The sequence below is a fragment of the Pseudonaja textilis genome, chromosome 3, assembly GCF_049901715.1.
Source record: "Pseudonaja textilis isolate UNSWEBS1 chromosome 3, rPseTex1.2, whole genome shotgun sequence".
Classification (NCBI taxonomy): Eukaryota; Metazoa; Chordata; class Lepidosauria; order Squamata; family Elapidae; genus Pseudonaja; species Pseudonaja textilis.
In genome coordinates, this window is record NC_141992.1 from 16,886,143 (window position 1) to 16,898,449 (window position 12,307).

Sequence of the window (12,307 nt, forward strand, 5' to 3'; positions counted from 1 at the left end):
TACAATGGTATCTGTAACACTGTCAAATATCCACTTGTCTATCCCAGGTCTTTGGGAAGGACTCGACAGGTGGATAAAAATGCCAAGTCCAGTTTGAACATCTGGATGACCATGTGGTGAACCACAGTAATCTCACCCCCCAAGACCTCACATGTGAACCATCTCATAGATGAACATCTAAATCTCTTGCGATGTAGAGAAGATGTGCAAGATATTATGAGTGACAGTGTTGAGGCTAGATAATGGTTTGTTCCAGACACCATAGTTCAGATGCATAAATATGCCAACAGATGAAGGTGATGGCTGAGAAGGATAGGAAGATCTTCTGCTACCATTGGACCTGTTGTGCTATGAAGCTATTAAGGACTTTGTCAGCAGTAGTGATGAAAGCTTGAATGTGCAGAGCATCCAGAATATTATTTATTAATCAAATTCATATAGCCATCCACCTCACCAAAAACAACTCTGGGTGGCGCACAACAATTGGGTAAAAATCACAAATATCAAAACAAATATTAAAAAAATATAAACATCTAACATTAAAAAATCATCTCATTAATAGATAAATAGTGTAAAAAACAAATATACAATCCCCTATATAAAAAGCGGATAAAAATAGCCATCTCAGTAATTGAGTCATCTGAGCATATCTCCCATTTCCTGTTCCATAAGGCAGTCACAAGAGAAGACTTGTCCCCTGAGATCCTCCCAAATGTAGGAGGACTTGATCGTACACACAGTACGCCTCTTCTGTCAGATCTAATGGAGCGGGCTGAAATAATTGGAGAGGTGGTCCCTGCTATGAAGAACTTTAAAAGTCAAAACCAGCACCTTAGCTGGACCTGAAAGCAAACTGACAACCAACGTAGTTCTTGCAGCAGCAATGTAATGTGCTCAGTTGTAAGAGTGCATGCAATTGCCATGGTGCTGCATTTTGTATTAGCTGAACCCTTGGGTTAGTCTCCAAGGCAACCCCATGAAGTAAATGTAGTCCAATCTGGAGGTGACTAAGGCGTGAGTGACTGTAAACAGAGTCTGCCGATCCAGGAATGGCACACAAGAAGGAACTGTACAAGCTAGCTTTCCTAGCTATAACTGCCACCTGCTTATTGAACTGGAGTCGAGCCAAATAGTTAAAGAACAGCATTGTGAGGAGAAAACTTCCAGGTGCTTCTGATAACATTTAAAATGGACCAGGAATAAGAAACCTTGGTATGTTAGAGACAGATATGACTGACCATAGTATGAGGTCCGTTATTTGGTGGCATCAAATGATGTTGAGTGATAGCATGTTTGCCTGGATCAGCTGCTTCCTAGGACCTAGGGCAATGGTGAAGCAAATGTTCCACTGGAAGTGATGATAGCAGCTGTTACTTACTGCTTGGTGATGGCAACAATCAAGATACACTGGCCTTGGTGTTCCAAATAAAGAGTGACTGGATGTTGCTAAACAGCAGCAGTAAGTAGTAGGCAGTATCTGAATATCTGAGCACTGGCTTGAATCCTGTACCTGCAATGGAATCAATCATCCTTGGCAACAATTGCAGTACCTTGCCTCTCTCATATTTTATCAAGACTGCAAGCAAGCGAACACTTGGCTATTTAGTGCAATCACTGACATTTTTTGTTGTTGTATACATCAGAGGAATCTTTACCTGACAGAATTAGAATGTTCAATTATTGTTTGAAAATATCATGATGGATGTTTTCTGGATTGAAACAGAGATGGAGAGGCAATTGTGTCCCTCTCAAATCACGCCACTGTATAGAGCAGGGGTCTCCAACCTTGGCACCTTTAAGACAGGTGGACTTCAACTCCCAGAATTCCTCGGCCAGCAGACCAGGGGTCTGCCAGCAAAGCTGGCTGAGGAATTCTGAGAGTTGAAGTCCACCAGTCTTAAAGATGCCAGGGTTGGAAACCCCTGGTGTAGAGAGTCCTTGGTGCCTTTCTGAGTTTGGTTGTTCGTTTGTCTCTATCTTTTAGTCATGATTCCATGCATCATTCAAACAAATTTTACCAAAGATTTATACATAAGTAATTTCATATTAACAGTTTTATTCTTTGTTTTTCCTAATGGTATCTGACATGGAATATTGTTTTTCACAGGGATATTATTTTCACTGAGCTATTTATTACTACCTCATCAAACTTGGAGTCACATATAATTATAATTGTTTGCATTGTACATATTACTTCGATTGAACAGTTTTTATAATGTTAGCATTCAATAACAGTTTATATCTTCTATTTCCATAGTTCAGAAACAGAACAAGCAATCTTTTTATGAAAATGGCCACACTTAAAAAAAGGCAGCAAAGCATATTATTTATAACCTAATTAAAATGGAAACACTTACCGATGCCTTCCATTCATTTCCAATCCAACTACAGGGCAAATAAAACGTGCACTTTGGTTGTCAGCATATTTATCTCCTTTTGTATTACCCTTGTCACCGGTCCAAGCTGGATTGTCTGAGAGATTCAATTCCATGACATTCTGCAAGAAATGAACCATACTTTATGTAACTTGATTTGACACTATGATAAAGGAAGCATCACCTAAATTGGAAGACAACAGTAGTGTATGAAAAATTCAAATATTCTAGAAGGAAATATGTTTGGTCATAGGGTGTAGATGCAAGCAGGCAGTTTCTGGCAACATCAAACTTCATAGAAAGCATTCTATATTCCTGATGATGTGCTTTGCTTCACTGATGTTAGGAGCAGAATAGAATAGAAATGGGATAGGAATAGGGATAGAATAGAATAGAATTCTTTATTGGCCAAGTGTGATTGGACACACAAGGAACTTGTCTTCTGTGCATAAGCTCTCAGTGTACATAAAAGATGTAAGTGATGAATCATGAATATACAGGTGAAACTCGAAAAATTAGAATATCATGCAAAAGTTTTCATGAGCTGTAAGCCATAATCATCTCAATTATAACACATCAAAGCTTGAACTATCTTGCTTTGCAAGTAATGAGTCTATCTCATATATTAGTTTCACCTTTTAAGTTGCATTACTGAAATAAATGAACTTTTGCACAATATTCTAATTTTTCGAGTTTCACCTATATAGCCATCATAAATACATTCATCATTAATCATAAGATATAACACTTTGTGATAGTCATAGGATCCTAAATAATCAATCAAAATCATACTAGGAAACTAAATAGAACAATATAAATCATAAGATACAAGGAACAGGGTTATAGTCATAAGTAGCAGATAATTAATAGGAAGGATGAGAATAATAATATTACAGCTTTTAGTATCACCTTCTTGTCTTTCAGTGAGTTAAGAAAGGGATAATAGAATTGTTTCTGATTTCAGACCAAGTTTGAAGTTTAAGACAATATCTGTGGGAGGTAGAAAGTTTCTGGTGATAAAATCATTTTTCTTATATGACACCAATGGACCTTTATAAGTTTAAAAGGGTCTGATTCTGGAAAAAAGCATGAGGGAAGGAGAAAAAGCAGTCTTTATACGGAGAATTGTGATAAGCATTTAAGCAAAAGAAGCAACAAGGAGGCAGTATAGGTAAAAAGAAGCAGTCTAACAGCATATATTTATGTCACAGAAGCAAAAAAGAAAAACATGTTGGTGTTTGTTTTTAGAAGAAAATGCATCTCACATATCCCCAGGTTTTTTTTAAAAAAAAACATACTGCATAAATACAATGCTTCAAAGTTTCATTAATATCGAGGAAGTTTATGTCAAGAAAATAAAGATAAATTTTGCGACGCTCTGTTTAACTTGTGTACTATAATCATTATCATATATTTTAAACTTGTTAACATACCTTAATACTCTTGATATGGGATGCAGCCTCCAGAAGGACTTTATCAGAAGATTTATCCAGCAAAAATTCAATGACTGCATCTTTGTTGTAAAGCCTGTAGCAGAAAATATATTGTGAAAAATAGGCTAACTTTCTTAAACTTATTCAAAACATGTGACACTTTGTCTGAAAAAGAATTTAAAGTGTAATCTTACCTGCCAAGTTCACAAGCTACTATAGGTCTGCTTAACTTTTCTTGACTTAGAGTGCAATAGTACCATTGGGCTACTAATTCTGCATTTTTGTCAACCTGGGGAATATAACAAAGTATATACAATTTTAGAAAAAGAAACAATAGTTAAATCCAAAATCTTTGTACTTACTTTGCATGCAATTTTTTTTTACCTATTTGGATTTGCATAGCTATCCTATACATGGAGAAATTACAGTTGGTCATCTAAGCTATATATATTCTCCTCTATTGGAAGGCTAAGTATCACAAACTAAATATTACTACATGCCATGATCTATGTAGTTGTAATATTTTCTTAGACAGTCCAAGACTATACTGGTTTTTTAATTGCAGTTTCACATCACACTAGTTACTTTCAGGACACTATATTTCTACTTTATAGATGTAAAATGATTTGTTTTTATTTTATTATCAAATGTTTATACCTCCTTTTTCCTTGCACCCTGGGCAGCAAGGAATAGAGAGCAATAAAACTGTAATAAAATTAAAACAAAACAAATGGCACAAACTAAGCGACAACCAGGAAACCCCTCTACCCAAAAAGGGACTTCAATCACCCTCACAAAAATGACATAACCACAGAAGAGCCCACAACATAATGTGTTTATTTCACCATGCTTATTCACCACTCAAGTCAAAACTGGATCTAGCTGTCGACACAATGTCAAGTATGTGCCCATCTGGATATTTCTAATGTTGAAGAGCAAGTTACAATCCCACATTTTGAATTGTGGAAAAGCCTTACGCCATTTCAACGTTTATTTTGACAAGGCCTTTTTCTAATCTTGTGGCCAACCTCCACTTGCCATTTTAATCATACCGATTCCTAGCTGCCTCAGATAACAGATAATCAGAGTTGGAAGGGACCTTGTAGGTCATCTAGTCCAACCCCCCCGCCCAAGCAGGAGACCCTACACCATTTCTGACAAATGGCAGTCCAATCTCTTCTTGAAAGTCTCAAGTGATGACGCTCCCACAACTTCTGAGGGCAAGCTGTTCCATGGTTGATTGTTCTCAACAGTAAAGCATCTTTCCTCTTGAAATTACTTTTCCCATAAGCAGGTTAACATTATGAAATTCGATGGAACTCCGGTCAGCTGTAGAGATAGTCCTTGATTTATAACCACAATTGAGCTCAACATTTCTGTTGCTAAGTGAGAAATTTATTAAGTGAGTTTTGTCCCATTTTACAACCTTTCTTACCATAGTTGTTAAATTGGTAACCCAGTTATTAAGTGAATCTAAGCCCTCCCATTGAGTTTCCTTGTGAGAAGGTCACCAACATGACCCTGGGACACAGCAACGGTCATAAATATCAATCAGTTGCCAAGCACCCGAATTTTAATCCCATGATCATGGGGAAACTGCTAATACGTCCCTGTGAGAAACGGTCATAAGTCATATTTTTCACTGCCGCTGTAACATCATAAACGGTCACTAAATGAACTGTTGTAGGACTACTTGTTCTTGCAAAAAGGACCCAAAACGCAGGTAGTGGATCTAGGTGGGCCACCATTTCCCTGTTCCAGAACGGAATACACCAGCCGGAGCTCCCCTTTCTGACCCCGGTCTCACCTTCTCCACCTTACGAGGGCCCTTTACCAGTTCGTGCCGTTTTGGGATGGTTCCTCCATCGCAACCCATTTCGCCTCCAACTGGCTTTCTGGAAGTTCCGGGTTGCCAGGCAGAAAAGACTTTTCCGGTCAGGTGACACGAGCTCTTCCGGCGCAGACCGGCGAAATAGAGGGCAAGGTGTGATGACGTAATAGTGATGTCATTCGGGTAACCTAGTAACGAAGCGCTTCCCAAGGCGGAAGTGTCCCCTTAGCGCTGTATTCGCACTACTAATTGAGACTCGAATTCGGCAACTGCACGTTACCTCTAGAGCGGCGTTTCTCAACCTTGACCGCTGGACGAGGCTTCAAGCCTGGCTGCGGAATTCTGGGAGTTGTAGTCCAAACATCCAAGTGCCCAAGATTGAGAAACGGTGCCCTATAGCCCTCCGCTCGCTCAGCCGGTAGGTGGAGTTCAGGAATCAGCATTTGGTGCTAATTGACTAACTAGGTTTTGTGACTGAGTCAGTATGGGTGGGGGTGGGGGGGCAATGATGTGAAACTAAGATTCTGATCCCAGCCACAAGTTACTGGGCAGATTTCACCGAATAACAGAGTTGGAAGGGACCTTGAAGGTCATCTAGTCCAACCCCGCCCAAGCAGGAGACTCTACCATTTCTCACAAATGGCAGTCCAGTCTCTTCTTGAAAGCTTCCAGTGACAAATGGCTGTCCATTTTTTTCTTTCAAATCTCCATTGTTGGAACACCTCTAACTTCGGAAGGCAAGCTGTCCCACTGATCAATTGTTCTAACTGTCATGAAATTTCTCTTTTTTTCTAGGTTAGTTCTCTCCTTGATTAGCTTCCATCTGTTGCTTCTTGTTCTGCCTTCAGGTGGGATTTGCAGTGGAGGAATAAAATAAGGGGGATCTGGTGGTAAGATGGGAATTGCCTGATGAATTTAAACTTCTGTGTACATTTCTGTGATCTGTAAAGTCAAACTTCACAAATAACAAAATATTTGATTTCTGGCACTCAGGGTTTGGAGTTCTTGGTGCTGACTTGGTTGTTTTCTTGAAGATGTTTTTATTCCCCAACTAGGCAACATCATCAGTACCAATGAAAGTGGGGTTTGTCCCTGTTTATATAGCAGTAGCACTTAGACATATACCTAGTTTGCCTTGCCAATGTTGGTGGGAGCATGGTTTTCTTTATACCCCAATCAAGTCTTCCAATATTTGAGGGGCTGCCACAGGGAGGAAGGGGTCAAGCTATTTTCTAACGCTCCTGTAGGCCAGACAAGGAATAATGGATGGCAACTGAACAAGGAGAGATTTAACCTGGAAACAAGGAGAAACTTTCTGACAGTGAGAACAGTCAACCAATGGAACAGCTTGCCCTCGGAAGTTGTGGGAGCGCCATCACTTGAGACTTTCAAGAAGAGATTGGACTGCCATTTGTCAGAAATGGGGTAGGGTCTCCCGCTTGGGCGGGGGGTTGGACTAAATGACTTCCAAGGTCCCTTCCAACTCTGATTATCTGTATTTGTAGAAACTGCAAAAAAGCCATTAGTATACAGCCCCACCAAAGAATCTGTAAACCTCACCCATCCAGACAGGCAAGACACCAGAATATATTATAAATTGACAGCAAACAGCACTCCTTACTGTATGATGATGTTACCTAGTTAGGATAATGAAATGTCTCCAAGAAAACAAGCAAGCTCAGAGCACCAAGAACCTCTCATTTCAACCCTGAGCTACAAATATTCTTCTTTATTGGTTTTCTTTTTGGTGGTTCCTTGATTAGGATATTAGATGATTCTTTCGTTGTTTGTGTGGTGTTCATCCTTGCTTAGCTGAATATGGGAATGTGTTCTAGTCTTTTTGATTCTATGTTTTATTTTATTTACCCATTTGAATAGTATGTAAATGTGCTTATCTCTATTGAGACTACTTTGTCTGCATGCCAAGCTTCCTAGAATTCCCTGGCATTTTTGAATTGAGACTGTTGTTGCACAACAAAAGATACTTCAATACTTTGTGTTTATATTTATGCAATGTGTTTGCATAAGGGCAGGTCATGACAACGGACACAGTTATATAACAGTAAGTTCTGTTAGTGTAACCTTGGTAATATTTCTTGTATGTTAGTTTATTCAGCATAGGACACTTCATTTGTGATTCAGTGTATTCTATAAAGCCAGGAAGTAGGTTAATTCAGTAACCTGATAAAATAGGTCTACTCTTTCTAAATGTTTGATAAAACTCTGCCTTTTGCCCTAAAAAGAATAATACTGTTGCTGTGTGTACTTGCTGGGGGAAGGCTGAACATTTTATGAACTTCTGCTTACTTCTCATTACTATAAGAGTAAACTTTTCCCAAGGACTGGTTTATTGGTTCCTCTTGAAGTTCATTGGGCTTTAAAAAATGGTCTTCAAATCCATAATTCAATGAAATCTACCTTGTCATGCTAAATGTCTTAAAAGCAAGAGACTAATAGTTATTTTGCAGATATTTACATTGATTTTTATCTATTATAAAACAAGTAAGTCATTCTGATCTTGAAATATACCTTTTCAATTGCCCATGAACTGGTCAGATCTGGTATAAATGGAAGGTGGAATGAGCCCACTTTGAAGCTAAACAGTTGACAGTTGGAATAGGCATTTCAGGGGACTTCCGGTGGCAAGGCAAGGACGAACAGAGGTGCAGAAGCCCGTTTGTGGTTTCAGTTAATCTCTTTTTGCGGTTGGCGCGATCCTTTGAGGGTGCATGAGTCACGGAGAGATTCGTGCCGGCATGGGGAAGACTCAGGTTGCAGTGTGGGGAAGGCAACCCCCCTGCAGTGAAGAGGAGCCCTCCAGAGCCCAACGAACAAGAAACAGCCTTCTATCAGTGGCAGCTCCAAAGTCCGGATTGCTACCAATGTAAAGAAGCAAGTGAGTGACAGTTCGTGAGATCATTGGGGAAGAGTGTGGCAGAGAAAATTAGCGGCGGAGAGGAGGATTGGAATGCCATAGACTTTTATAAGGCTGTTTCAAGTGTCTGTCCGGAGCCCTAAAAGAAAGCGGCCAAAAAGCGGATGCGAGGCAAGTGAAAGTGAGAGACAGAAGAGAGAGAGGGGACAATAACGAGTAAAAAGGGAAGTTTACGAGGTTGGGAGACTAGTGGCTGGAAGGTGCCTGGAAGTTGTAGAGGATTTGCACTATATCATTTGATTTTTATTCTGAAAGACTTTATTAAAGTGGAGACGGGAAGAAGATCGGAGCTGACGGAACAGAGACAGTGTGGCTCCACAGGCGATATTTAGAAACCCTGAAGCCATCGTAACAATATAACTGATATAAACCACTTAACAGCCCTTTAGGGAGCATACTGATCTAATTGAGGAGGTGGTTCCATCTGAAGAAAATCAGGAAAATTGAACTTAGGAATGCTAAGACAAAAAGTAAAAGTTGAAGCTTCCGAATGTGTGGAGATACCGTGTAGTTGCAGTCACTACTCAGCATTTTTTACCTCCCTACTTCCGATGCGTTTGGAGTGAAAGCTCTCAAACTTAGAGACAGAAAGCTAAAAACTTACTTCAAAATTCCTTTTCCCCCCCTTTTTTACTCCCTTTTTTCTGTATACATTTGCTCAATTTTTTCTTCTTTTTCCCTCATCATCTGGCGCTATGATGAACTATCTCTCCTTTACTCTGTCTTTATAATGATTATAAATATGCATACTGGGGAAAGGAAAATAGATTGTTGTAACTGATTGTTATATAATTGAATTAATTGATTTAATTGATTTATTAATAATAGTGATAGTTATACTTTGATTAGATATATAGGGAAAATAGTAAGAACATTAAGTATTATTTAATTAATAAGTATAGGCTTTTATGTATCAATATTATAATTTATTGTGTGATCACAATTAATCCACTTGGGAGCAAACGTAATACTGTTTGTGTTTAAGAATATTTAAAATAAGGTTAGATAAATACACATATTTATAACATTTAAATATATTTGGATTTGGATATACTATATATATAGTATATAGAATATAGTATACAGTGTGTGTGTGTGTGTGTGTATATATATATATATATATATATATATATATGACATGAAGTTATGTATTGAGGCTGAGTATAGACCTTACAAAATTATATATGTGATTTAGAATTTGGATTTAAAATAATACAGTGATAATATTTTTATATACAAGTACTTATACTCCAGTAACCAGTTAAGAGCACAGCTATCCAGCAGATAGATAGATTAAGTAATTAGATACCGGTCAATCCTAATACAGAGATTCTATCATTGAATGTTAATTTGGGATAATGTAATTAATATAGTACACCAACAGAAACAAATCTTAAAAGAAATGACTTCCACAACTACTATAGCTCTGAAAACTGGAAGAAAGGTCACCACAACATTAACAACTACGTTGGCAACAGCTTCGCCCATGGCATAAAAAACCATAGAAGAAGCATTACCAGTGGAGAAACAAGCTAACATCTTGAATGCCAACATCCAATCAATTTTGCTGACTTTACAGGAATCAATGACGAAGCTGCAAGAAACAATGATGAAAAACCACAATGAGACGAGAGCAGATACCAATGAACTAAAAGAGGAGATGGGGAAATTAAAAGCAGAAATGAAAGCGGATATCTCCAAAGTAGAGGACAAAGTTGGATTATTACAGCAGGCCTTGGAGAAAAATGAAACAACAATAAAAGAGGTAGAAAAAAGGACTGAACGAACCGAAAGGAAATTAGAAAGGGTAGATGAAGAATTAAAGAATGTGAGTAAAGAAATGGAAGATTCACTGGTCTATCTAGAGATGGAGAAGGCTGCTACATACTTGAGATTCCAAAATATAGTGGAACCCAAAGAAGAAGACCCGGAACAACTAATGGCGGGAATACGGGCTGGACTATTGGAAAAGGATAAAGATGACATCTTAAGGGAGTTTGGTGAAGTTTACAGGATTAGCACTAATTATGCAAGTCGCCACAAATGCCCAAGAGAAGTCCATATATGATTTGCGAGAAGGAGTGTCCAGGATGTCATATATAGGATGTCAAGAGATGAAACAATCATGTATAAAGGTAAAGTAGTCTTGATTCTCAAACAAATACCAAGAAGAGTAAGAGAACAAAGACAAGACAGCAGCTTACCTAAATCAGAAAAGAATCGTATTTAAATGGCTAATCCCAGAGAGGATGTTAGTTTTTTGGAACGAAAGGAAAATTAAAATAGACTCCATGGAAAAGGCCCAGGAGTTTTATGAGCGATTGGTAGGTCCGGAAGACCAGAGCAGTAAGGAGGAACTGGAAACAAACTCCCAGAAAGATCAAGGCTATCATAAGAACAGAGATGGAACTTTAGGAAATCAAGGAAATACTCATTTACATCAGGAGAGAAAAGAAAGTAGGACGCATCTCCAGGCACAAGGAGAGACCAGAGCCATTACAAGACAAAGAGCGAAGCAGAATTAATTAAATGGAAGAAGAAAAGAAACTACTATCAATTAATATAAATTGTTTAAACTCGATGATAAAAAGGAAAAGGATAATAGCTAAACTAATCAAACAAAATGCTGATATAATATGCCTACAAGATACTCATATAAAGAAAACAGATGAAAAATACCTAGAATGTCCAAAATTAGGGAAGCTATTTACCGCACCAGCAGACATGGGGAAAAAGAAAGGGATTGAAGTATATGTTAAAGAGGATTTGAAAGCAGATTTAATATGGTCGGATTCTGAGGGAAGAATTCTGGTTTTGCAGATCTGGATTAATGCCATTCCAATTCTCTTAGTGGTAATCTACGCCCCGAACGGAGATCAAAAAGAGTTTTTTAAGCATCTTTATGGAAAAATAGTAGGATTGGAAAAAAGAAATATTTGTATCATAGGAGACTTTAATTCTATTGCTTATCAAAAAGACCACAGTAATGGGGGGAAGAACAAAGTGGGGGAAAGAGAGCTTCCCAAGATATGTATGGAAATGATGAAGGAGTTAAATTTGATTGACGTATGGAGACGATCATATCCCGAGAAAAAACAATTTACATTCTATTCAAATCCTCATCAAATATGGACACGAATTGATATGGCATGGATGAATGGGGAAATAGCAAATGAGATAAAAGGGATTGAAATTTTACCTAATGAATGGGCAGATCACAATCCAATTCAGATAATATGGAAGGGTAGGGGAAAACCCAAGAAAAGAGGGACATTAGATACTCAGTTAATAAGAGAAAAAGAATACACCAACTCAAGGAGGAATTAAATTATTTCTTAAAAGAAAATGATAATGGAGCAACTACGAAACAAAACATTTGGGATACAATGAAGGCAGTAATAAGAGGTATAACAATCATAAGAGATTGTTACGCCAAGAGGAATAAGGAAAAATATGCCCAGCAAAACAAATTACAACAAAAAATTAAGGAATTAGAAACTCAATTACAGAGTATCCCAAAGGATTCAAAATTGCAAAATCAGATAATAATAATTAAACATAAACTTAATTTAATTGAACAAGAGAGAATGATTATAAATTTGAATACAACTAGACAAACTTATTTTGAGCATGCTGATAAGCCAGGGAGATGGCTATCATATAGACTTAAAAAAAGGAAAGAAAAGAGATTGATATATCAGCTAATAGATGGAAAGGGGGATATACAACAGGA

General features: G+C 37.9%; 1 protein-coding gene across 1 annotated transcript in view; it reads right to left on the minus strand.

Moving 5' to 3' along the window:
* RTF2 (replication termination factor 2) overlaps positions 1 to 5,846 on the minus strand; it is a 56,764-nt gene extending 50,918 nt beyond the window's left edge. The window contains exons 1-4 of the mRNA XM_026697465.2: positions 5,616 to 5,846; positions 4,003 to 4,097; positions 3,809 to 3,902; positions 2,358 to 2,497 (exon numbers count right to left, since the gene is read on the minus strand). Coding sequence (XP_026553250.1) covers positions 2,358 to 2,497; positions 3,809 to 3,902; positions 4,003 to 4,097; positions 5,616 to 5,684 — 398 coding nt within the window. The 5' untranslated portion in view covers positions 5,685 to 5,846. The remainder of the gene's footprint in view (positions 1 to 2,357; positions 2,498 to 3,808; positions 3,903 to 4,002; positions 4,098 to 5,615) is intronic.
* Between the last annotated feature and the right edge of the window lie 6,461 nt (positions 5,847 to 12,307).